The following is a 24,308-nucleotide window of genomic DNA, read 5'->3' as shown; positions in this document are numbered from 1 at the left end:
GGAAACTAACTCGGGGATCAGCGTTGCCTTCTCACGTGGCTATGGACTCATGGCAAGGGACTAACAAACACCATATGCTTTACCTGGCCGAGCATGCTGTCCCGTATCTGAACTGCAGACAGTAAACACAAGTTTGCAAACGCAGCCGCTCGAGCGACAGCGATACGCTCCCTCGCTAGGAGTTTCTTCGCTATTGTAAAGTTCCCCCTGAAGGCCGGCCAAGGCACTGGAGCCCCCGGTGCTATTGACAGCTCTGAAAGGCTCTCCCCGTGCGGCAGCGCGGCGCAGGGACCACGCTGTGCGGCTGCCCAGAGCTATTTAGCATAGTTCACAGGTTAGGGAAAAACAGCCTCCGAGCAGCTCATAAGCAGGCTGCTTTACTCCTAACAGCAGTGGCACCCGACCGGGAGGAAGGACAAAACTACCTCGTTCGCTCTGATTTTTCGGCCGCGCTGCTGTCACACCCCGGGCAAATTTGAAGGGGTAAACACAGCCGCGAACCTAGAGCTCATTCAAGAGAACAGGAGTGACTTAAATGCCCATTTCTCAAGCTGACTGAAGACTTTGTCCAAGCAGTGTGACAAAAAGAGCTGTATTTATCAGGGAGTTACAGTCCCCTGCCATCACGCCTTGAAAAGCTGTAGTGAGTGAGCTGGGCTCTGACAGACAGCCGAGACGTGTACTCTGAATCACACCAGCCCACTGCATATTCAGTGCAGATAGCTGATGCTCCCCTCATCTCTTGCTGTCCTTTCTTTCTCTCTCTCTCTTTTTTTTTTTTTAACATTTTGACACTAGTCCTGGAAAGGAAGGATTTAAGTTAAACCCCTTTCAACAACGCAAATGTATTTTTGCAATTAAAGCCACACAATTAGCATTGACAAGCTCAGGTCAGCAGAACATAGATTATGCTTTCAAATGTTTTGCCACGCAGTGCCTCCAGCAAAAAGCTGCAGGAGAGGAGAAGAGAAAAAAATCTCCACACATTATTTAACAACTCGTGCTCTGATGCAGTGCACCACTTGTGGATTTGTAGAGGCAGGTTCATTTATTTATTTGCTTAAAATCCCCTTGGCTCTGGCCTCGTTCTCCCCTGGTTCTAGTTCTTCAAGACAACAAATAATACTCTCAGGCAAACATGAGAGAATTGATAATACTTAGCAGCATTAAGTTCTCAGTCAAAAGCAAAAGAAAAAGCTTCAAACAAACAAATAGAAAAAGGCTCAAAATCCTTGCCTTGAAAATGTTTCCCCTCACTCTTCGCAAAAGCAGATATTTGCTTACGCTCTCACTCACTCAGCCACTCTTACTGCCTGCAAATAGAAGCCGCAGATTTCTCACTCCATACAATGACATAAGTAAGTTCTCAGCAATCAGTTTTTTAATCCGATTTCAGGCAGATCTTCAGACTAGCTGTTGTGTTGGCTGTTAGCAGCTGACCATTCATTCTGTAGTCTTGTTTTTGTGAATACACATTGCTTGATAATTTATCTGGCAGCTTACAATACTGTGTATGAGGAACATAAGCCTCAAGATTCTTCCACACATGATTAACATGAAACAAGTGACTAAAAGTTGAAATTAAATCACAGGCTAGTTCCAGGCATAAGGCTACTTTCATAGGCAACAGTTTATATAAACAGGGCTGTAAATCAACAATAAAAATTAAAATTCTGTAATAAATTATTAATTTTAAATTAATACTGCTGTTTTTAAAGGCATAAACTGTTCATATATATATATATATATATATCTCACAAACCCAGAAAGCTAAGTGTAATCTAAAGGAATTTCTTTCTTGGTAATTTTTATTCAGCTGTATTTAGTTCTATTTTCTCAAAAATCTCTTTATTTAATATGAATGTTTGTAGATCTTTAACATTAACTTTATGACTCCCTTCCTTCTGTGACTAGACAGAAATATTCACATATTGTAAAAACAGAGGTGGCACCACAGAAAAATGTAAGCATACCAACCACTTCACCAGCACAGTTCATGACCTTCACATATTAAATGCAGTGCTAATTTCGGACTTGAGATTTTATCCCATTTCTACATCATCTCTCAACAAGGTCTAGGTTTCATTCACATAAATTATGAACTCTATGACTAAAAATTTCTAAGTGCCATGTATATATTTATGTCTTCATTTAAATGACAATAGTAACAAGTACTTTAGAATTAATCTGCACAACCTGATTCTATTATTCCTGTGTCTGCATCACTCTATCGATTTCAATGGTTATGAGAGATTCACTTAAGGGCCTTGAGCTTAGAAATAACATATGGCACAATGTGGTCAAAGTTCATATAAAGCTGAGGACAAGTAAGTATTTATACATAAAACACCACATTCACATTTGTTTCTAGCTGCATGTGAGGTAAGCAGCACTGGAAATCCCAGGACAGCAATGGCATGTTTTGTTGCCTTTCTCTGTGTCAAGTTTATTCCTTCTGCAGGACAAGAGAATTCCCGTAAGAGACTGGGAATTCCCAGCATGGAATTCCCCAGTCAGAAAAGTCACACGTCTTGCTATGACACTAAATGGTAACGTAGGGATTCTTAAAAAAAGATTGTTAAATGTCTGTCCTATGTCCCTTAAAATTTAACCTTGTCTTTAATAACATTTTCACTGCACCATTTCATGGCAGAAAATCAAGGATCCCCTCCTGCTACCACCAACAGCATACATATACTTACATATATTCTCACACACACACACACACAATCTTTTCCCCCTGCCAAGGCAGTTGTGATATAAAAGCAAGAGATTAGCTGAGTTTAGGCTGTGGACTTGTATCCAGATGAAAATGTTTCTTTTAAAGCCTGTTTCATGTCCAAGGTGCTTCCTTATGACTTTTTATAATTTAAACAGAGAATGAAAAACCAGTGCACACACGTCAGCATGCTTTATTCTACAGGTGAGGTGAAGGAACTGACTGGTAGTTTCAGTTGCACAGAGGAGGAATTTGTGTGGAATATAGAATGAAAACGCAGATATATAGATCACATTTCTTACCGTGTCCCCAGGCTTGACAGAAACCGCCACCACTGTTCCAGGCATGGGAGATCTCAAAACGCTGGAGGTGTCCTCTGTTGCTTTCTCTGGCATGTACTTGCTCAGCTCTGCAGCAACCTTCGTCAGTATTTGCAATTTGTACTAAAGGATAGGAAGAGGAATGTTTTAGGACACTGCACCTTGGTGAATTCCAATGAATAATCGGCATTATTTTGTAGCATGCTTTTATATAATACATCTGCTATTTGCTCTTTACAGGAGTGTCCAAAATATCACTTTTTGAAATCCTTGTTCAGAGTTTCATTTTCAGTAGACAGAAAGAAAAATAGGCAACCTCAAACAGCATCAGTGAGTATGTAAAAGGGAAGAATCAAGGACAGTAAGAAAGGTCAGAGTCATTTAAAAATTGGGACAGAGAGGGGAGAGAAAAGATTTTAAAAATGCACGTTATTTTTAGTAGATTAGGAATAGCTAGGTAATCATTTCTATTGCTGTATCAAATTAGAATTTTCCTAAATATTTTGGGAAAATCTGCCAGATTTTCAATGACATGACTTCGTACTAAACACTATTTTTATCTTTTTTAACACTTATTTTTATCAGTTATTTAATGCTTGAAGTAAACACCTTGTTTAGATTTTGCAATTACAACATATTAAACAATTTCACTTCCATTTTTTCATGCACAAGCAGAACGATGGAACATTTTGGTTGGATCGAATACATTTTATTTGTAATAAAAACTGTTCAGCAGCTGTTACCTACCTTCAGAAAAAAGAATGTTTTCTCTCTTATGTTTTGTAACATTTTAAAAAAAGGGAAGGAACATGAGGAACCTTAGCCGTCCCTTTTAACGGCATCCCTTTAAACAAAAACCTTTCTGAAAACCTGTAGCCATGTACACTAATTTCACTTTCAGGCTTTTAGTTTCTAAAAACTTGCCGTCACTGTGACAGCTCAGTCCCTGCGCGTGGAGAGACGGCCTTCAAATTTGTCCCAGCGCACTGGAAACCGAAGGCGAAGCTCCAGTAGATGGCAGCAGGTCTCTGCGTGAAAGCCCGTCCTCGCCAAGGCCAACCGCGTGAAGACCAGCATCATGCTTCATCAATAATTTAAACAAAGGTTTTAATAATAAGCGATGGATGCACTGCATTTACAATGCAAATGTGTATTTTGATGATGTAAAGTTCAACACCTTGCTTCGAACAGTATGTTTTCTTCCCAAACAATTAGCTGTTGTTTTATTAGCAATAGAACGTCTTTACTTTTCATTTTCACATGGACAGAAAAAATCAGATATCCTTATGGTGAAGGTAAAGGGGGACTCTGCCGTCTGCTTCTGCAGAGTGTACAGCAAGGTTTTTTAGAAATACATTTGAAAGGTAATTAACTCTGCAGTGAAATCTTTAAAAAGCAGCTTTCAAAACCAAATTAAACCAAAGGATTACCATCGTACATAAATGCTGTTTGGACACACTAAATATGTGCAACAGACAGTGTAGCCATTTGGTTAGAAAATACTTGGTTCTTATCAGAAATACAAGTAAATGGTTACATGAAGCAAAAACCCTCCACTAAATACAAAAGAGTGCCCCAAAAATATTTCCTGAAGCTGTAAGTGGCACCCACGGATTTTAGTACTCGTGCCCAAACATATGTGTCTTGGTTACGACCGATGTGTGCCAGCACCATTTTGTACACAAAAAGCTGCTTTAACTCAAAGCCTCCTGCAGGCACCATGATGTCAATTAAGAGTGAGGTGCTCCCATTTTCAAAACCAAAATACAGTTAGTTATCTGCACAAATAACTGCGTTCAAGAAGGTGCGCTTCTCGCAGCTTCTTTTTTAGAAGGAGGGGTGTGTGTGTGCATATGTGTGCACGTATGCACACGTGCATGTACCGTGTAGGGAGGAGGAAGATGATGCCTATAGGAGATTTGATGACACAAGTTGCAAATAGAATTGCAGCAATGTGACAGGACAAATAATAACATCTTACGCATGTTTCTTTACTCTTGAGTGTCTGTTTTGCAATCAAGACATACAAGTGTCTGCCAGTTTCTGAAGGATATGATCCTTAAGTGAAATTACTGTGCAAATAAAAGCTTTTTACTCCTATTAAAATTCATCTGAGTCATAAGTGGCAAGGAAAACATGCTTGCAGAGTGTATTCTGCTGTCAATCTAATAAACATTCTGTGCAGAGGGACTATTTATCAAAGATAAATTGTACTTAAAAGTCCTTCATTAAATCTATGGGGGGGAATATAATTACACCAAATTGCACAGTTTCGGTATCCATGGTTAGTGTCTTCTTTGTACTCTGAGTTTGAAAATAAAAAAAAAAAAAACTGCACACACACACACAAGGAATAAAACAGAAATAAGTTAGATTTGTCGACTGTGTTGTTGCTTACTCAGGAGACTATTTTGATATGATTTTGGAAGATCAAGCTTAGACGCCATTTAGTTTTCTAAGCCACATATATGTATAGATCAACACTTCCGAGCTGTCCGATTTCAAAATTTAAACATCAAGTGAAAGCTGTATCTTCTGCATTCATCTAGGTTACAGTATTTCACAGGGACTGAAATACGTAATTCTCCCTGCACACCACAACTTAGAGCAGTGGGGAAAAAACATGTCCCTGAGTGCGCTGCGCTTTAAAGCTCAATTCTCCACACCAAGTTAAAATATCCCTACCAAACATTGTTTTTACTATCTTTATAATTTTCATATTTTTTAGATTCCTTTCTCGGCAGGACTTCTGCTTTCCTTGGAGTGAGATGCAAGAGTCAGTACACTCAAAGCTTCAAAATGCAGGTCTTTGTTATTGATGAGCTGTTCCTTTTCCTTTTGTATTTGTTTATTGTTCTTTAGTCTGTTTGGGGGATAAGCAAGTTATTCTAATCAAAAAGTAAAAAATAACAACAGTAAACTTCCCAGGAAAGGCCTTTTTTGGCACAGTTGGTTCACAAATGACCTTTCAGAATATAAAAATACAAAGCAGCAAAGAAAGGTTCCTTCTTTAAGATTACCTTTGATGTATTTCTGCTGGTGCCTGGACCCCACTAAACAGCCGCAGAAGCATTCCTTTGTAAAGCTCTTTCTCAGCCCTCAGCGAAGAGCTTTACAGTGGGGTGCAGGGGAGCTGCTCACCTGACCGTGATGGAGCTGGAGCAGCAGCTCACTGAGAACCGCAAGGGTCCCAGGAAGACCAAATCCAGCAGTGCCTACACACGCCTCTAAAACATTTAAGAACATACCAATTTTTTTTCATTGCACGATGAATACTGCTGTTACACCTTTGATTTAGTAAATGAGGACAAATCCTTACATATGAAGTAGCTGTTTTTATACGCTACTAACGGAGTGTGGATGGGGTCTGGGTTTTTGGTGTTTTTTTTTTTTTCCTGAGAAGGAGGAGGAGGAGGCAGAAGAGGAAGAAAGAAGGGGTTTAAATTAGGGAAGGCTGTAAAGTTTGGATTATAAATGGAGACCAGAAGGTTTCCACAGGCCTAAAACAGAAGAAACATCTGTTGGAGTCATGAATAGATTGCGGGTGGATGGACTCTAAAGCAATGAAATCTGCTAGCGATCAGATCTGAGCTGATGAGTAGCTGTCACTGACCACTGCTCCCCTCTGCAGGGTTTCAGAGCCTAATTCTGCCAGCCAAAGGAAAGTTAATAAAGAAGTACCTGAAAGAAGCCATTCGGCGTTTGATGGTGTAGAAAACAGGTGTTTCTTTTTCACCAGACTGTCGGAGTCCACAATCAGCAGACAAAAATAATAGTAGGGAAAGGGGATGTTACTTAATAGTCACCTTAGTGTAACAGTATCCTGTCCTAACTCTCCTGGTAAATGAATCTGATGTTTATGTAATGCAAAACTACCCCTCATGATGAAATAGCTGCAACAAGAAGAAAGAAGAAGAAGAAGAAAAGTGTAATAATAGCAGCACAAAGGAATAAGGAAAAAAGAAGAAAAGAGTAGGAGAAAGCAATGTATCAAAAATTATACCTCGCTTTTTGTTGATTTTTTTGTAGACATATAAGGTACTAATCTCCCAAGTAAGTATGCAAGAAGAGAGAAAAACAGTTGCTATTTAAAGGAGGCCAGGGCATATCTGAACCCTATCTTCACTTAAAAGCAAGTTCTGTAGTCCCAACAGATAAGGTTCCCTTGTCATGTACAACAGAATATTACACACACTTAGCAAAATCCTCAAAATTGCATTGTTACATCTCACATTAGTTTAATAAATATGATCTTCCCTGTACACCTGAAACTCATGTTCCCAGGAGCTGTAAATGTTCAAACTCCATTGGAGATTTTATAGAGCAATCCAAAGTATCAATACCCATATGTTACTTACGGAGCTGTTTGGGTTGCTGACCAGATGTGGATTTTCAGTATGCTTTACCTCACGTTCAACCACATTTTTAAAGCCTCTTCTTGTGGTCAGAAGGATGAAAATCATGCATAGCTCAGATTTGAGCAGAGAAACTGCTGTGCATCCCAGTTATTTTCACTAAGCTTACACTGTCATTTTCAGAATTAAGGAAATTTATTAACTGTGGTCATGTAATCTCCCTTTAACTTTCCTAATCAGCATCCTGTCCCAAGTCACTTAACTGTTGTCACTTGCAGTTTGACCATCATAGGTGCGTAATGCTATCTGGTATTCATTCAAGGCAATAATAAGCAGTGCTCCAGTGCGCAATACGTTATCAGCACACTGCCTCTTTTATTAACAATTATACATGTTAACACAGTGACCGTATAGCCTTGCTTATATTTCCCCCAAGACACCTAAACAGGAGAATTATGTATTTATTCCATATTACTTGAAGGTGTCAGGCACCATCTTCTTTCAGAGCCAAGGACCTCTCGCTCAGCAAGGGGATATACAACATTTCATAAATCATGGCGGAGTGTTTTTTTTTTCCCGAGCTCTGAGTCCTAGAGCTGATTTCCTCCGGCTGGGTGGTGGTGAGGGCTGCCATCCCCGTCCCCACGAAACCCCGGTGGCTTCCACCTGATGGAGGAGCAAACTCCAACGAAACACCCAGCATGCCACGAAGACAGCCAAAAAGAAGAAAAGAAAAGAAAAGAAAAGAAAAGAAAAGAAAAGAAAAGAAAAGAAAAGAAAAGAAAAGAAAAGAAAAGAAAAGAAAAGAAAAGAAAAGAAAAGAAAAGAAAAGAAAAGAAAAGAAAAGAAGAGAAAAAGAGAAAAAGAAAAAAAGAAAAAGAAAAGCCACGGAAGCCAGGAGCCCTTCTGCGGCTCGGCGGCAGCTGCCTTCACCCACGAGGGCGAGGGGGCGCAGCCGCCGGGGGGACGCGCCGCAGCCGGGCGCCCCGCGCAGCCCCCGCGCCGCCGAGCGGCCTCTCGGCGCGGCGCCGTGACAACTCCATCAGCGCAGTCTCGAGGTAGCTGTCAATCAGGACGCATCATTTAATACAACAGCACACTGAGGATTTTCGCCGCCAACCCGCCTGACAGCGCATCTACAGCTCTATTTATCCCAGCGCCCGGTTGTGTTTACAACGCTGTTGTAATTAGAAACGATGTAACAGGCAGCAATATTATTCCGATTTCCATTTTGCCATACTGCCATGGAAAGTGCGATCTTGCTTCACAGAGTCATGCTAAATGACAAAAGCGCTATTTTCTTCAGTCTCTGCGCGCAGACAGCACTTCATTTGCAGCTATCTATAATTAGATTAATGGTGTAGTGCTGTACAAAGCAGGCCCACTTCACATCAGATAGCATATGAATTAGGACAAACACTTATTTCAATTCCAGGCAGAGAAAGCAGTGACTGGGGTATTTAGCATACCCTTTATGGTGGAATGAGATGTTAATTGTGTACCATTACCTCTAAACTGCTTGCTTGTTGTATAAATCACTGTGCTAATTGATGCAGAGATAGAAACGTAGCCACAGGCAAGAAAGCAACGGAATGAGAGCTGAAGATGGTGGATAAAGGATTATCGAGGAAAACCATAAGGAGACGAGCTTCCTTTGAAATCTGCCCACGAGCAGGGCTACTACGAGCTACGGGGGGAAAAGTGCTGCACTGATGCCTAAGAAAAATTGTATTTTACTTCATCGTTTACGAACAGAATCTTAGTCAGGAATCTGAGCCAAAAGGAAAACCGAAGAATAAATGTGTGTAATGAAGCTCAACACATGCTTCCAAAAGAAAACTAACAGGAAAAGCATGCCTTGGGAACAGTCACCACAGTTCGCTGGATTTTGGGGGCCTGACTTAATAAGTAACACTTGCAAACTATCCAAAGCAGATGTTCCCTGGCCCATCTGCAGAAGAAAAATGCAGAATCTTTAAACATGCAAATGCTTCTGTGCTAAAAAAAAAAAAGAGAGAGGGGCTGCTGATAAGTTAAATGCCCTAATTACAAGGAAAGAGGGAAGCAGCTTTATATGCCTGTAGTAACAACTGCATATACTCTGGCCCATGCATATACGGAGACAAGAAAATCCCTGCCAGCCCCTCTCCATACGCTGCACACGCCACAGAGGAGAATCTCTCAGAAGTAACAAGTAGTTCTGTGAGCAGCAGGACTAATGAAGTCTGCTTTCTCACAGATGTGTTTTGTAGTTGCTTGTCATGTCTAAAAAAACCCATTATAACCATGGGGGGCATTCATAACTGCATTCCCTGTGTGGAGCCTCTCGTCTTATATAAAGGACGAGTTTGACCAAACCCCTACCACACATACAGAGTTGCAGCTTTCTCCTCTAGCTGGCCTCTTTTTATTTGCAAAGTGAGTTGGACCATAATGCTTTCAGGACTCTTCCCCCTCTGTTAAATCTGGCTGAAGTTGAGCAACTGAGTCCAGGTTATTGGGAACACAGAGGACAAGCACACACAACACAGCAGCACGCCTGCCCAAGCCTCGGTTACTTGGCAAAGGCGGCTAAAAATGATGTTACAAAAGGAAGATGGGCTACATTGCCACCTTGAGTGCTACGCTGAGAAGGACAAGCCAGCTGGGTGGCATGCCCACCTGTGAGGAACGCCGCTTCTTCTCAGACACCTCAGATCTGTCTGGCAGACGCGGCACCTTACCCCGTAACCTGCTATTCTGCAGAAGTGGGGCAAGATGGCATGAACGCTGGAGCCAAGACCACTGCACTCTAAATCATCTCACGTCCTCCCGCCTTCGCCACCCCTATATTAGTAGATAATTTTTTTCTGTGAGCTTCTCGTTCAGAAAACTTGGTAGAACTTGTACAAAGCTATGTACAAGTTTCATATTTTGAATACTAATAAAATGTGAGTACAAAATGCTAGTATCTAAAAGGCTAGTCTACATCCTATTCTAAGTATAAGGAAATATGTTACTATCACAACAGGGTATTTAAGGGTGAATGCTGACTTTCAGCAATGAGCTTTAAGATCTAAACACAGTGAGCTAAACTTTCAAAAAAAATCAGTTATCTTGCACCTGAGTGTTCAGTCCCCACTGCTCTACAGAATTTGATTTTGCCTTAGCTTAAGAGAGCAAAGAGAATGCATTATATCTGCTAGGTTCATTAAAAAGAGTGAGATACTGGATTCTTTGACTTTGATTTCTCTTTTCTTTTGGAACTACTTATTCTTCCTAGTTATGGCACAAAGTTGTTATTCAGGGGGTTTTAAAGTGTTGTAATAATGTTTATTGGCCTTGGTTCCCAAAGAATACACATAACAAATATATATGCAAGGGCGTATGTATGCATATAAGGGAGAGCTTGGGGGTGGACACTTACCAGTTATAAACAAGCAGTACTAATGTAAAAATTACTGCTTGCTGCAAAATCAAGTGGATAACACAAGAGAACCATTTATTGGTTGACAAAGGGTTTCAATTACTTTGAGAGAAACCTTTAAATTATTTCTAATGTAATAAACCAAACAGGAGTAAATAGAGTGACGCTAAAGAGAGCATTCACTGTAATAAAATGTCAGTTGAATTTAGATTTTGGTCACCAGACATATAAAGCCTGAGGATTATTCTCTTGTATCGGTGAAGCCTACAACTTTAAGGAAACATTAGCTAGATCTGACCAACGAAAGGGATGTATGAAATAGAAACAAACAGCAGCAGAAAAAAAACTGTTGACTGCTTTGAAATAACACCTCCCAAGTGTGCAGCTAGTTGACATAAATGGAAAGGCATTGAGGAAAAGAGCTGTGAAGCTGTGTGTAACAGTCCTGTTCCTAATCATTAATCACTTTTTTTAGACCATTTAAACTAGCCCATTAGAGCCTGCAGCAAAATGCCAACACTCCCATCACTTGCATGTCAGCAGTGCTGGTGTTAACAGGGGAAAATATATGGTTCCTATGACTGTGCCCCAGTTATCCAGCATTTGCTACCTTTAATTGAAAAAGGCAGTTAAACACAAGGTAAATCATTCAGTTAGCTAAGCTGTTTAATAACACATAATTGATAATGTCAATATGTTACAGTGACATAATGCATCACTTTCATCACTTTTATGTCTCCATTATGGTCAACTTACACTTAGAACATTTACTTTATATCTGCTATTTAATGAAAAAAAACAGTGAGAACTCAAGTAGCATGTGTGGAACATACGTGTGACACACAACACTACTTCAGCTGATCTGCTGTTTGATTGGAAACCAAATTCCCGACACAACACTTCCAACATTGTGAAAATGGTTTAGTTATGTCATTAGCAACTCACTTTTTGTCTCAAAGCACCAGAAATTCCTACTGGAAAAACATATACATCTCTGATAAAATGGGTTTTAAAAGAGCACGAAAAATTCTGCACAAGAAAAAGCAACTGCTCTTTTTCCAAAATGGGCCCCAATTCTGCCAGCTCTTGCTTAACTTTTCACATGTAACAAGGCCAACAGTAGCCACCAGAACTAGTTATTGGTGTAGGACAAAGCCCATGCCTAAGTGTTTACAAAATCAAAAATTCCTAAATCTGGAACATGCTCTGAAGTAGGAAAAAAATATACCTAATCAGCTGTGTACAGACTAAACATGACTAACCCATTATGCAGTATAGTGGTTTTTAACATGTATTAATAAAAAAAAGACTTAATTCAATTTTTTACAAGTATTTTAAATGGGCAAGAACATTTGCCCTGTTTACTCTATAACAATGAAAATTAACTATTGACAAGAGCCAGGCAACTCTTCCTTTTTTCCTGTAACAGAGAACAGTAAAGGGTTGCAAAGTGGGACTACTCTTTCCAAAAAATTTTGTCCCTTCTTCTTCTAAAAAAAAAAAAAAAAAGCAATCAACTTTGAATGACCACTATTACAGCACGTCCTAAGTGTTGGCAGGAACGGACAAACAACAAACATGAGTTGCAAATAAGGTGACGGAGCAGACTCAGTGGGAGCAAGCACAACATAAAGCTTGCTGGCACTTTAAACCTCCTTTTACTACCTTCCACTCTAATATTTGTGTGCTCTGAGATTTCAAATCTATCACAGACACAATGGCTAGAAAGGCTCAGTATTCTGAAAATAATCTGCTGTTGCATGGGTAACCAGTTGTCCTCTTCCTGTTCTTATAATTGGAAAGTAGTTGTAGGTAATGGCAATGATATCATTAAGAGCAAGCCTTTAAACATCTTTCAGAGAGACGTTTGGCTTAACTCTTCTGGAGGAGTTCTGCCCAAATAATAAAGGTTGCAATGAACTGCACTAGCTGCAGGTGACTACAAAGTTGCCTGCACATGATGCAAATGAAACTTGTTAAGGAAGGGAATTTCACAACCATGAAGAGCAAGTCCATTGACAATCAACTGTGCAAGGCTCAGAAAGGCAACCTGTACAATTTGGTTTGACTAGAGGCCTGGGTGACATATGTAAAGATAACAAGTAACTTAAAAAAAAGGGAAAAGAACAACAAAGATGTTCAAAACTATATTTTCAATTACATAGCAACCCAGCACCTGTATTTTTCAGTTTGGTTTTGGTTAATTACAAAATGTATAAGTTATTCAATAAGCTCAGTAAGAAAGTACTTTTTGAAAAGTATCATCTGATTTGGGGCACAACACAACCCACTCTAGAAAAAAAATAGAGTAGAATTGTCAGAAATGTCAAGTAAAGACTGCTTAATTCCTAGACACCAGTGCTTTTTCCCCTCTGGGAGGCCATGGAATAATAAACGTTTAACTCCTTTTCCCTTCAGGTGCAGCACTATGTTTGGCATTCACTTTAATGGAAGTACAAGCAGATCACAGCATCCTTTCCTTCATTGTTAGACTATGTATGACCATGCAACACATTTAGATGGGTCATACATTAAACAGACTGCAAAATAGGTTTCAGCCTGTATATTTTAGAGAGAGAAAATTACAGAGTAAATTACATTCTTTCACAGTTTTCTAATGGCTGGGCAGGCACTGGTTAGGGTTTGGTCTGTTGATTTGCCTCCGAGTGCTTCCAGATACAGCCTGGTAAGGCACAGCACCTTGCTGTTGTGTTTTGTACAGCAGGGAGCACAATGGCATCTACAGCTGGAGCCAAACGTGCATAGGAAGCCGAGGCATACTTATGAAGATCAGAATCGGTTCACAAAGCTCTCTGGATTGAAATATGGATTCAGGGAGGTAAACATAAAAAGCCTGTTGAACCTGAGCAAGTCCAGATGCATTTTCAGGCTGTTGCAAAGTCAAAATTCAAAGCAGAAGTCTTTGGGCATTTGCGGGGGAAGCTGCAAGAAAGAAGTGACTAGGTTTATGAGAGTTCAAGCTACCAGAGATGGTGCAGCTTTACCTAAGCTGTGTGATAATCTCTTCCGTACCTCTTCCTGCCAGACAAACTGCTTCCCCACCACGGCAGTTACACAGCCTAGCAATTGATTTAGAGGTTTCAGTAGCATTACTGTTCATGTTAGAGAGGCTTTAAATCCTGGACCCATTTCTGTCCTGGACCTGTTTTTGTCAATAGTCTCACTGATTTCAACAGGTTTGTGGTCTCACTCAAGGAACTTCACTTAGAACTTTCAACTCAATAGTAATTAAGCAAGTTGCTGCATTACACATTAATAGTGACATATTTGCCTGGAAAAAAAATTGTTTGAAAAACAAATCCTTTATCCCTATGATCTTTTTCAGGATGGGGTTAGGGAAAAACTGCTAAATAATACAAGGAAAGAATGCTCTACTTTTTCATTCCTCAGTTTAAGGAAGCTTAGTTTTTGTTTCAGATGCAGCAAAACTAACAAAAAAGATTGATGGTAAGATTAAGCAACTGCACAAAAACTCTGAAAATTTTATGATATGCCATAAAATAGTTTTTAATTATGTTTCTTACATATTCTCTGTACTAAATAATCAAGACCATTTCAGTGATGCTGTACCTACAGCACCAATATTATACGTGCTTCCTAATGTTTAATTTCCTGGGATCATTTCAGGTATTAGGACGGAGATCTACATTAGCAATCTGAGGTTACTGCTGCACGTTCTCTAATTTCTGAAGTTTAGAAAGGCATGCTGCTGCATCTATGATTATGAACAGCGCTACTCATGTAAGTCTTAAAATGCTCTTTTACGCTACAGACTAGCGCTTTTAGAATTCAAACCGTACATGACAGTCTTTGATAATATCTAAGGGCTAGATCCAATAAAAGACTTAAGTCTTAGGCAGAACTGAAGCACCTAAATGCAAAATGGCAATACAAACCCAGATAATCTGTCACTTAGTACTGAAGATGCTTAAATTCTAGCCTCCTTCCTGTTTTAGATCAACATACAAGTCTCGAGTTCTGCTGCTGCACCTCTTCGGAATCCCGCAATTCAGCCCCTTCCTTCCCTAAGCCCAGATGTAACCCAGAAATCAGGAAAGCAGGGTCCAGTTCTGCTCCAGGGACCATTCCTACATTTTTCATTAAACTGCCATTGCATATGATACATAAAATACTGTAAAGCTAAGAGGAAGAAAGAAAAACAGAAAATTTAAGGTCAAATGGATAGTAAAAATATATTTTAAAAACCTCTCAAAGGCTAGCCTCTTGTTTTCCGCACTGATGTATATAATATATCCCTTAAGCATTCCGTTGAATTGGGGCAGCTATTTCAAAAACAGCTTTATATATTTTTTACTCACACAACTGCAAGGTTAACAATTGTCAAATACTCATTCAGCAATTTACTATGGAGCTGTCTTAGCCCAAAGCCCTAACGCAGCCACCTAAGAGGTGAATCGTGGGAGCCATTTAACAGCGAACAGCAACTTATCCAGTGGATTTGGGACATGAAGTGACGAAGATTACCATATCCAATTACACTTGATAGGGCGATAGAATGCAATCACCCAAATGAAAATCTGACTAGAACACCTCGGTTAACAACTCTTGCTAAAAGCATCAGGGAACTTAAGGTGAAGGGGTTTTAGAATGAAAAAGATGGATACGCAGCATTTTGTTCACTCAAATCTCTTTCATGCATTTGGAAATCTCCACCTTTCACTTTTCAATGAATCACTCGCTCTTTTAGAGTGTACTCCCACATGCCCTTCTGTGTAATTGGAAATGCACTTTAATGTATTTCACATTAAAATTTTCTGAATGCTTTTGAACTTTAGTTATGACTACTAACATTTGGGGAGATTAGAAAAAATTGCAAGTGTAAATGTGTTTGTACAAGAGACTTTTCAATTCTTACTACCTGCTGAGCCAGCCTCTAAACTGCAACTCTTTCTGCCAAGCAATTCACATTAAATTAGGGAGTTTTCTCAAAGGCTAAATCCCCCCCTGTCCCCTCCTCCCCCAAAGTTATTAAGCATGTGAGCTTTGGTCATTATTTCACAATTGAGTTAACCTCTGTCCTCGGGGCAATATTTTGCAGCTGTTGGCTAAAGTGATTCAGTATTAGACTAAGTTTTTGTGAGTAAGGAATTAAGAGCATGGGGTATACTGATCTCAGTCTGGTCTTGACTCTTGATTTTGCACATAACAGTGAAAGGATTGCATGAAACTTTCTAAGACGATCATAATGAGGAGGAAAAGAGTGAAGAAAGAAAGCTAGGAATATTTCTTTAAATGCAAATGAAACTCAAGGATAAATAACGGACCACGAATGAATATTTTATCAGTCCTACTCTTTACTTCTTCACTGAACAATAATTTTTTATGCCATGGGAAATGTATCTGTAATTGCTGTTATAAGGTTACTTTTAGACATGCATTTTATACATGTTTTCTCTTCTTTTATACCAAATTATGCTTGTATTTCACGCTAGCATTTCTGAGCATAATCCAATAGAATGACTGCTCCGGTGACCTAGAGCAGATCTGGACTATTACTCTTCTAGCTTCTCACTGGTTTAGGCTCCAGAGCCTAAACCCAGCTCAGCAGGCTAACTTCTCTGCTGGCTTAAAAGGCAGAATGCAACTGGTACTGCACCTATTTAGATCACCAGAAAACTTGGTCATGTTTCTTTAACAGTGGTTCATTGCTTCAAAAACCAAAACACTAGTCACAAGCAAGCTGAACTCATTCTCAAACCTATTGCTACTCATAAAGTAAATTTCTCTATCCCACCAGAAAAACTGTTCTATAGACTAGTGGTGATCTGCTGGCCACAAGGCAAAAACTATGAACTGAAAAGAATTTTAGCAGGGATAACACAGTGGGGTAACACATCCATAGTTAGATATCTATTTTCAACATGCCAGTTAATCATATTTGGCATAAATACCTTGGCAATCAGCATAAGTCTTTATATCAATAATTATATAAATCCAGTTTGGGAATATGAAAAGAAGCCAGTAACAATAAAGGCGGCTGCTGAGAAATACAAATTCCTGAGAATAATTCCTTGAGTAGGATAAAAAAAGGAGGAAGAGAGGGTTATAAGATTGAAAATAACTAGTACTGAATTTATCCATCACAATAATCTCACTTCTCAGCATAAAGTCAGGAAGAAACCTGCAGGCTATCCTGATGCTTTAGAGCTTCCCAGTTTGTCTGCAGAACTTCAGATTTGTGAAGAAATCGAACTGAAAATGTTTCACAATGGGGTAGGGATAAAGTTGAACTGATCAGTCTTATAACACTGATTACAAATAAAATTCTGACATGAGACAGAATTTGCAAAAATTCCTTTTTTCTTCTTTTCTTTTAAACTTAAATGTACCCAGCATGGCTGGACTGTGGCTTGCAAGGTAATTCTGCTGTGTGCTAAAGGAGGACTTTCATTAGTAGATAATCAAAATTGATTAAAATCAATTAAAATCAAAAACACATAAACAAGTAGGATAGATTTTGAACAGATAATCAAGATACTCAGTACTCAGTATTTCAAAATGGACTCAGTAATTTAAATATTTACAAGTTTGACTGTAGGACACTCAGAGAGGGCAGCTCCTGCTGTTGAGGTTTGGTCGTTAGGCAGTCACAAGCGAAGAAGGGGAGCAAGGAAGAAAAAAACCTGTTTTTGTAGCTTAGTGGTTAGAGAACTCAGCTGGGAGAGGAGAAACCTGCCTTCTGGTCTCTGCTCCCAGATGTATTTGGCTGTTACTATTAGACAGGGAAACACTTCTAAAAACGGGGACCAGAATCCACTTTCCCAGCAGAACGCCTCCGCCATTAGGTCTCTCCCTATACAACCCTAAGATCTGGCAATTATGATATGCTTCAGGGAGAAGCAGATTTTAATCCCATCATGTGGAAATCAGCAGATAACCCCCTCTCTGTCTTCCTGGGAAAGTGCTCTAAGTAGCAAGGGAAGTGGCAAAAAGTGAGAATCACTGACTTCTACCCCTGTGTTTTTTGATGAGCATGGCCACAGCTGCCAGGCTTTGGGTTGAATGCAATGCTGTCCACGCTTGCTAGATGCTTTCTGAAGGGCACTTGAGGGGAGTTTAAGCACTTTGTTTCAGCAGCGCAATGCAGATAGGTGAGGATTTGACATGTAGTTTCCCAGACCAGAGTAGCAGAGAAGACACAGGTACATTAAGTTAGACAACTGTGGAACCTATTTCATTTAGGTGTCCTGAGGACACGCAGGAGGTTACTGGATCTTAAGCTTCCTGGATCATTTTCTTTGACTCAGATACCTAAATTGCACTTGAATCCTGCTGTAGGTGCCAAAATAGGCACTTGAGCCCTTTCTGGACCTTTAAGCCAGATGCTTAAAGACATCTGAATATATGATGCTAAAGCACCTTTCTCCACGCTCCCCCCCCAAAAAAAGAGCGTGCACAATCTTATCAAAGTTTATGTCAATTTCTATAAAACTGATTAGGATAATAATTCATCAATCTCCATTTATGTATGCATTACCTTCTATAGGCAAATTTCACTCAAGATCAAAACTATGTCAAACAGTTAAAGTCACATAGGTCATATCTTTTGCATGCTTTTTAAATACAGACAACCACTTTTATCCCTCCAGCCTTTCCAACCTCCTCTACTATTTCCAAAAGTGTCAAATTTCAGATAGCTGTTCAACCAGCCAAAACTTGGTTGAAAGTTATTTGCTCTTAGAGATTTAAAATTAGACAAGGGACATAGGCCATGGGCAAGATTCTCAGTGTCCCTTGCTCTCTTCATATAGTATGTGATAATTTATAACTTCTTGTTTTCTCATATAATAAGCCTTCAAGATTGGCATGCCATGAGAAAATATTGTATGGCCTATGGAGATGTTTAGTGCACATGATCCACAACTAAATCTCAGTCTCATGGTTGCATTCAAGGGGTACCATGGGAACCCTGAAAGGGGTTCGGTGTTTCAAAGTTTCATTGCTTTAGTTGCTGCTCTTTAACATCCTTATTGGAATCCAATTCACTATTCCTAGAGGGGCATAAATGCAAGAGCAGTTGTGAGGGTAGTATCTCTATGGCTTACTCATTCTTGCAGTAGTTGTGCTTATAGCACTTGCCTCTCCTTGCTACTCTTTCACGGAGCCAATAGTCTGAAAGATGATCAAGCAAAAAAGGCATAATCAACACTATTCCCTTCTCTCATTCCTAATTATTTGCTTATTTTGGAAGGTAAGGAATTTTGACAGCAGGGTACATTAATCAGAATAATATGTGAAGCCTCAAAATTTGCTGACTGACAACATAACCAAGGACCTGGTTTGCTGCAGTCAATAAAGACTGCAGTCTCAGTTCCACATACAGAGCAATGGGACCAATTGGGATTTTGCTTTAAGATCGATTACAGGCATTGGATTTCTCTTCCTCCTTTAATACAAAACAAAAACAAAATGAGTTTACTGCCACTACGGAAGGGTAACCTTGCTAAAGCTTGCAGCTGTAACTTGTCTCATGATATCATATTATTACATGACCTTCACTGTTTAAATAGTCAATAGAACATAATTAAATGACTTCATAGAGCCAAATTAATTTCTCCTATGCTGTATTCATTTCAAAATAGAGTCAATATTATTTACCCTACCTGACAATAATGTCCCGTGCTTCACATAAGATTGATTCAATACCAGCAGGTAGTTATCAATGAATGCACTTTGCTGTGGTAAATGAACACAATCGATACTCAGAAATGTGAGTTTTCTGGCATATGACTGAATTGTAACTGGAGTGAAGACTGAGTTTTGTTCAGGTCTTTTTAGTTCTTCTTTTAGGTTTCACATAAGTAGAATCTGAATTTCATAGTCAGCACCAGTGCAGTAACCATCTGAAAGATTACCAGACAGTGCCATTACCCTTTGGACATCTTTATCCTCTGACACCTATGCTGCATAAGACATCACACACACAAAAAGAAAACTCAAGAAAGAAATATCAGGGATTCTCAGCACTTCTTGAAAAACCTTATTGTCTGAACTCTAAGTGATCTCTGAATTAATCTAATATGAAGTCAAATGAAAATAAAAATTATCTTAATGAGCATCATGTGAACGAAAACTCTGCATTGTGAAGGGCACATCACATAAATTTCAATTTGCTCTATTCAAAACAGAATAAGGAAGAACAGCTATGGTTTTGGAAGGATATCCCAAAATATCCATTTTCCATTTAAAAAGAACCAATGAAAATAAGAGTCAGTTAATACAAAGAAAGAATCATTTTTAAGTTACATTACAAACATTCAAAACAAAAATAATGTCAACAAGTTTGATATATCTTTTCTGCTAACTTCAGAAAGAACTAAAAATATGGACTCTGGCAAGTCATTTCACTTAGGGCAATTTTAACGTAAAGCACTTTAAAAGAAGATTTTAGAAGACTTTAAAGATATGGGTGTCTGTGACCACTGACATTCAGTGGGAGCTGGTATTCTTTCTCCTTTTCAAAATGTGTCCCTGAATCCCTACAATCCTTCAACCATCTTAAGGCAGTCCTCATTTCTGCAAGAGAACTTAATCCAGATTGCACAAACTTTCTGAAGTCATGTTGCACCAATCATTTTCCCAGCTATTGAAGTATTCCTTCTTTCTACTAAGTTCCTCAGCTTTTTCATCCGTTGATCGCTTTTATTTCACAAAAAAACTGGGGAAGTTAACTGAAGAAAAGGATTTCCATAGCATACTTGCTCTCAGGTTTTACTACTGATTTATTACTACAATATTCTTTGAGTAAGAACCAAGAAACAAAACCAGAATGCTTTAGAATAATATTGGTACATCTTATACCTTTACTGATGAAGAGGTGAATGGATATTTTATATATAAACAGAGTTTACTGTTCACATCTTTCAGAAATCAGCTACAACTTTACTTTTTTTTTTTTATTCATGCATTTTAAGACCAAAGTCGGCTTTCTTCACAAAAAAGTGAATCTGGGAAAATTAAAAATAATTCCTTTTCTAAAAAACAAAGTATCTGATTTTATGTGATCGCTAGCATTGTTCTGGTGTCTGCTTGTGAAAAGACACAGCAAGCCAGCGTGCTTCATTCATCCTTCCTTCCCCTTTACCTCTGTGCTAGCAGTTTCATAAAAATGTTCCTATGTCCACCAGAGTCTACCACTATTCTCTCAAGAAATATCGTGAATGCTCTAACCAGCTTCACAGAAATAGAAAAAAATAAAATAAAGGGAAAACTGAAAAAAATAGCGTTAACCATTTACACTTAAAATTACTTCCCCTAGAATATTACACAATAAGCAGAACGGCAGCTTCCATAATTTACATTTAAGTGCAGGTAATGACAAACAGTAATCAATGCAACATATGTTAAATGCAGAAGAGCTGCAGTAACTGCTTAAGTCCACAAAGCTGAAGGGTTGCCAGTGTGGCAATTTTCAAGTAGCAGTCAATTCCACCACCATCACCACAGCATACTTCCCTTTTCTTCATCTCTGTTGTTTTTTGTCTTTGTTTCTACTCCTCCCAGCACAGTCTGCCTAATGTTTGACTATTTCAGATGAAGTACCAGTTATTAGCTGGTTGTTAATTCCCCTAATTCATTTAACATTCACAGCAACAAAGTTACATAAAGAAAAAAAATCTAAACTTTCCCATCACATACAGAACCTCACTATTTGAGCACACAAAGCACAATCACCATCTGATTCACTTATTTTACATTAAACTCTTTCCTTTTTAACATCTAAGTTTAGGCATTAAAGATAATATTTAAATACAATATATGCACATAAATCTACCTTATGTCTGTACCTGTTATCTATATAATGTGTGTATATGCATATTTACATAGCTATATATATATATAGATATAAGATAATTTATTTGTTTTGAGGTTTTTAAAACCTTTTCTTTTACATTTATAAGAGTTTATTTCTGTGCAAGAATGTATTTAGGGGGCTTAAAGAGAAAAAGAAGTTTTTTTCTCTATTGGGATCAGCAACATGAAATATGCACTGAAACTAGGATTTCTCTTGTTCTCATATAAAAGCATCCTTAAGGAAGTAATGTTTCTTTAGTTAAGTTATTAAGAGAATATGATGGACGTTAGAGAGAACATCTGTTATTAAGGCTCTCAGTTAACTGTAGTCTGTACTAGAAACTTTTTGTAACATCTCACCCAGCTTTAGCGTTGAGATTCAGGTGCCTAGCATCACACTGGATGTTTTAAGGCATCCCATCTGGCTTCTGGATGCTGCTCCATAAAACTACAGGGCTCCTGTAGGTCCTGTATTACAGCTGTCAGTCCCTTATGGATGCCTTGCAGACATCAGATAAATGAAAGTTAGATACCCAAATTTGAACATAGGAACTCACATCTCTTTACAGTCAAAGCAGAGAAATACATGGAAAAGAATCACCCCCTGAAGTACATAATTCTCTCTGCTGCCTGTAAAGAGAACCTAAAGCGAGTAATCTCGGACTGTGACAGCCAACTTTTGGTCGCTTCCATTAGGGCAGATGAAACTAAGTCTCTCTGTTTCTATTTCCTGTCTGTAACGAATAAGAACAACACATCCTGACTTCTCAGGGGTGTTAAGAGGATAAACTCACAAGTGAATATGAAGAACACCAGAGTGTAGCAGGTATCACTTTCGATTCTGGAAAAGGCTAAGATTTGGGAAACATTAGCAAAAGAGAAAGACACAAACGCGACAGAAAAATGTAACTACACTCTCCTTTGAAAGGAAGCACAGTTATGTAGTTTTATCATAACTAATGGGAACAACCTCTTCACAAAAGGCCATTCTGTGAAAAACTGAAAATGGGGCAAGTCACTGTTTTATACATTTGTTGATGCATGGCTGGATGGGAGATTCATGGATTTCCTCTGTGGCAGCTGAGTTTGCTTAGAACAACATGAACCAAAGAGCTCCTGAACTTTTCTCAGACAGTTTATCTACAGGTAGATATCACTCAACCTGGAGATGTGGAAGGGACCCCGGACTGTGGGGCAGCTGGGTTAGGACTCACCCACAATGTATACACCAAGGATTTTCTCATAGGCTTTGAGTAAGGAAGACTGTAGGAGTGGGGCAGGAGCTTGAAGGAATGTGAGCATGTGCATACATGGTGAAGGACAACAGGGCTGAAAGTGCCCATGGTCAAAATAAGGCAGAATCTTTCTTCTAGTTTCTTGGCAATCTCAGTCACCACCTTTGTATCCTTGCCCTTCATGCAACTGCTTGAAGTGCAGAGGATCTGTCTGAGTGGCATGGTAGCATATACACACAAGAGACCGGAAATGAATTATTTCCAATTTAAGCAATACTGCACAACATGGAATATCAAATGAGCAAGTTTACTCGTTTTAATTTAGAAGTTATTTTACTCACTTTCTTAATTACTTTTACAACAGTGATTTGTTTGTAGTGATTATCCATTAGTTAGAGTTGAACAAAAGCTGATTTGAAGTAACTGTTTCCTTGACCTGTTCTGGGGATTAAATATTTCACAGTCGTCAGACAATGACTCCGATGAAATGCATGGTCAGCACCAAAGACTCAAAGAGTCACTGGTGAAGCTCTAAAATTTTCTCAGTATCACTTCTACTTTTCTATATATGGATCATTTGGTAAAAACAGCTTTCGTCTCGCCAGAGTAACCAAGGATGTTATTGTAGATCATACGTTACAGAACAGAAAAACAGACTCTGAAACAGCTCAGTGTCAGAGCTTATATACTTTGTCTTTCCCTAGAGAAGGACTGTATTTTGCCTCTCTGATGTCCTCCTTACAGAGGATTATAAGGTCTTGCTTTTGGAGAACAGTTGTTTGTTCTTGCACTCAGGCAGCTCCTCCTTATCCCACTGAGCCTCAGTGACAAAAACATCTTTCTCATAGTTCCAGTCACATGTGAGGAGAAGATTTCTTGTTCATTGGTTCACAGTTATCCTGTCTGGAAATACAGGCTATTTTTTTAGGGGGAAAAAAATGAAATTGGTGTCCGAAGGCAAGTCTCTGAAACATCCTCAGGCACTGTCCTGATCCTTCTTGGCCTATTTACATGTTTAATTTTCTCTTGCCATTTTGGTGGGGGCTGCATTTTGGATCTCATCCTGAGCAGGCATTGATCAGGTTCCATTATGCTTATTATCTACCATTTAACTGGAAAGCAAGCGCAGCATACAACAGGGAGTCACTCTGGGAGACAGGATACTGATTCCTATTCACAATAAACAGTAATGTGTTATTCATGTGACATTCCTTTACCCACTTCTGAAAACTCATGGAAGTTTTTGACTTTGAATTTGATGCGGCCAAGTAAGCAGGCTGTGCAGCCCTTGTACTCCAATAAATCTCCAATCAGAGAAGGCTGATCCAGTGGTTATGTTCCAGATCTTAAGAGCCAGACCTGATCTCAGGGAAATGTGTTATATGGGAGGAGTGGGATAACCTCCTTTTAGAAAAAGTCAATGTTTTCATCATCTAA

The 24,308-nt window shown here is 39.0% G+C and overlaps 1 protein-coding gene across 2 annotated transcripts in view; it reads right to left on the bottom strand.

Moving 5' to 3' along the window:
* PCCA (propionyl-CoA carboxylase subunit alpha) overlaps positions 1-24,308 on the bottom strand; it is a 301,944-nt gene that overhangs the window by 13,725 nt on the left and 263,911 nt on the right. For both annotated transcript variants that reach the window (XM_067293647.1, XM_067293657.1), the window contains one exon: positions 3,022-3,162. In XM_067293647.1, coding sequence (XP_067149748.1) covers positions 3,022-3,162 — 141 coding nt within the window. The remainder of the gene's footprint in view (positions 1-3,021; positions 3,163-24,308) is intronic.

Source organism: Apteryx mantelli, chromosome 1 (genome assembly GCF_036417845.1).
Source record: "Apteryx mantelli isolate bAptMan1 chromosome 1, bAptMan1.hap1, whole genome shotgun sequence".
In the NCBI taxonomy this organism is placed as follows: domain Eukaryota; kingdom Metazoa; phylum Chordata; class Aves; order Apterygiformes; family Apterygidae; genus Apteryx; species Apteryx mantelli.
The sequence above is the reverse complement of the archived record's forward strand: the minus strand, read 5'-3'. Positions and strand labels throughout refer to the sequence as shown.